Below are 2,833 nucleotides of genomic sequence, written 5' to 3'. Positions count from 1 at the left end.
GTAGGGCTGCACGATAAATCGCATGCGATATTTAACGCGCATCTTATCAGTAAAGCCGGTTCTGTAATCAGCGGTCAATCTCCATCACGTGCGGGCTTTCACATTGAGCAGCATTAACTACACAGAGCCGTTGTTAATGCTGCTCAATGTGAAAGCACGCACGTGATGGAGATTTACCGCTGATTACAGAACCGGCTTTCTGACAAGATGCGCATTAAATATCGCATGCGATTTATCGTGCAGCCCTATTTTATATCCAAAATAATCAATATTGAATCGAATCGAATTGGTAATCGAATCGAAAGCTTGTGAATGAGAATCGAATTGAATCGTGAAATTTGTGTCAAAACCCAGCCCTAATATATAAACATGTAAAAGATGAATTAAGTCAAAGAAGTTCAAACTAACCTTCCTCATCGTAGTTTGACATATCGTCTGTGATCATCATACTGAAATCTAACAAAAGGTTCCATGTGTCTTTGGGAATGGATCGCTTATGATGCTCCTGCAATGCATAAGCAAAACATTTTCATCCAGTTTTACAGTGATTAAACATTACTTTTACCAGTTAAGGCTGGAATACACTCTGGAATACACTACACAACTTTTTGCCCCAATTTTCAGTCTGGACACATCATGTCAAAAACCAGAGACAAGTCTGTAGATTTTGGGCAACCAGAGTTGACACACAGTGTTTCATGGGCACAGACTCTATGAACCCATCCAAATATGTTTGGTATTTTGAGCCTATTCTGGAACACATTGTTTTAAATAGTCATGCATCTTCTAGCAACAAAGTGCATGTTTCAATGTTGTGATTTTAGGGCAGCACTATCTGTTTTTCAGTTTGGTGATGCTGATGCTAGTTGAGCATAGATTAAAAAAAACATATTCAGGTTTAAAAGTTAAATCTATACATAACTTAAAGCCATGAACAGAACAATACTCACCAATAAAAATTTGTTCCATAGATCTAGAAATTTAAAACGCCCAGCCAATATTAAATTCCAGTATGCAATTGCCATTTCTAGGTCTAGAGAAAAACAAAACAATAAAACTGAAAAAACACTAGTTAACTATAAATAAAAATTAAAGGAACAAATGAGGATGAACCCAACACATGCCTAAGCCCTTTTGTCCTGGATTCTTAGCAAAGTTGAATGTGAACTGATAGAAGTCTTTAAATTTCCCTTGGTCCTTCAACTCTTGCTCCATCCTGGGTAGCTGTGCTTTGAGTTTCTCTATACTGTCACACCTTGACAAAACAAAGGCAAAGATTAGCATTTCAGGATGTAAGTCAAAGGATGAGGGGAAAAGACGATTCAGAGAGCTCAAACGTGATTAAAAACAATTACCCTTGCTCAGCCATTCCTTCCATAAATTCTTGTTTGGAGAACTCGCATTGTGTTGCTGCCCGAAACTTCCAAGCTATTAGCAGAACACTTACACTGGCTGGATCAAGTCCCAAATCATCACAGAACTGTTGGATTCCATCTATACCAATCTTGTTATCATCTTGAGGGTCTGGAAAATGAATACAATGCAAGACATTTTTTATTTTCTTACAGAAAAATTACACAAAGCATGGTTGAGTGCGTTTGTAATAAAACTCTATTTTGTAACACACAAAACACTATTTTAAAGTAATGGTATGCCGCTCAACCCTTACCTCTGTACCGATTGTAAAGCTGTTCTAACTTCTTCCGGTCTAGTGTTCCCTTTAGATTCTGTATGTAGAGGTCTGGATTTTGGAAAAAGTTGTCTGTAGCAACGTCTAGTTTCCAGTCATTCTGCAACAAACAATTCAATGCTGTTTTCTCATTTGACTGGGTAAAGATCATGAACTGGCGAACTTTATCCTTCTGAGAGGATTTCAGCTTGTTCTGTAATAGAGAAAAAGTACAAAGTCACATTCACTTAGTTAGATATTGTATATCAACAGTTACTAGTACAGCAGCATATCCATGTATAGACCCAGTCTGTGTCAAGAATCAGTATCTCAATGGCATATTGACACCAAATGGCTTATCCTTCCCTGTAATTTTATTTTTAATGACAAGTAATAGAAATAATTTATTTGCTCTATACTAGTAGCAAGTATGAATATAAGTTACATACCACGAAGACTTCATACATAACGAACGCTTGTCTACTGAACTGCTTTTCAGCAGCATTTCACACTGTTTGCATAAGGTTTTGTAACCGATAAACAAACAAATAACCCTTTACTGTGGCCCATTAGTCCGGCTTCTCATTTGAAAAATGAACTTGACAGCCCTGCTGTCCAACAGCTTTGACCTCGCTAGCTTCAAAGCTACCTGCTCTGTATAGCTGTCCAGCAATTAATTCATCAATAAACCCACTCTCCTGCTAACTTAGGTAGATTTAACGGAATGTCGTCGTCAAAACAGCATAACATCTAAACGGGATTCGTCGTAGCGCTTTATGGGTATTTTGTGACTGTAACACACATTAGTAAAAGAATTGTATTTTTTTTTCTCACATTTACCATGTTTGTGATTTCCAGACTCCCTCTTCCGCTATCCCTCTCTGCCCTGCACCTACTTCCGCTCATGCGCAGTGACATTTGTACCGCAGTCAGCTGTTCAGCATAGACAGTCAGTAGGCTATGTTCATGTACGACATACTATTTATTAAACAGGCTTGCCAACACGCCTGTTAATACTAAATTCTAACAGTAAATACGGTTTTGGCGCACTTGATGTGGCGTAAATCGTAAAATGTAGCGCTTCAGTTAAAGCCAGAGCTATTGAAAAACAGTTGCGACAAGCTTTGATCTCGCCACGCGGTCACGTGATTAATATAGCTCTCC

The 2,833-nt window shown here is 38.2% G+C and overlaps 1 protein-coding gene across 2 annotated transcripts in view; it reads right to left on the bottom strand.

The window, feature by feature from the left end:
* Positions 1 to 2,612, bottom strand: part of dcun1d1 (DCN1, defective in cullin neddylation 1, domain containing 1 (S. cerevisiae)) — an 8,588-nt gene extending 5,976 nt beyond the window's left edge. Inside the window, exons 1-6 of one of the 2 annotated variants that reach the window (XM_016478175.1) lie at positions 2,510 to 2,612; positions 1,670 to 1,883; positions 1,356 to 1,524; positions 1,125 to 1,255; positions 951 to 1,033; positions 409 to 505 (exon numbers count right to left, since the gene is read on the bottom strand). In XM_016478175.1, coding sequence (XP_016333661.1) covers positions 409 to 505; positions 951 to 1,033; positions 1,125 to 1,255; positions 1,356 to 1,524; positions 1,670 to 1,883; positions 2,510 to 2,587 — 772 coding nt within the window. In that variant the 5' untranslated portion in view covers positions 2,588 to 2,612. Of the gene's footprint in view, positions 1 to 408; positions 506 to 950; positions 1,034 to 1,124; positions 1,256 to 1,355; positions 1,525 to 1,669; positions 1,884 to 2,118; positions 2,467 to 2,509 lie in introns of those variants that run through there. The other variant, XM_016478176.1, reaches the window with a different exon arrangement.
* Between the last annotated feature and the right edge of the window lie 221 nt (positions 2,613 to 2,833).

Source organism: Sinocyclocheilus anshuiensis, unplaced genomic scaffold (assembly GCF_001515605.1).
Source record: "Sinocyclocheilus anshuiensis isolate Anshui unplaced genomic scaffold, SAMN03320099.WGS_v1.1 scaffold436, whole genome shotgun sequence".
Lineage (NCBI taxonomy): Eukaryota > Metazoa > Chordata > Actinopteri > Cypriniformes > Cyprinidae > Sinocyclocheilus > Sinocyclocheilus anshuiensis.
This window is presented reverse-complemented; position numbering and strand designations above follow the sequence as displayed.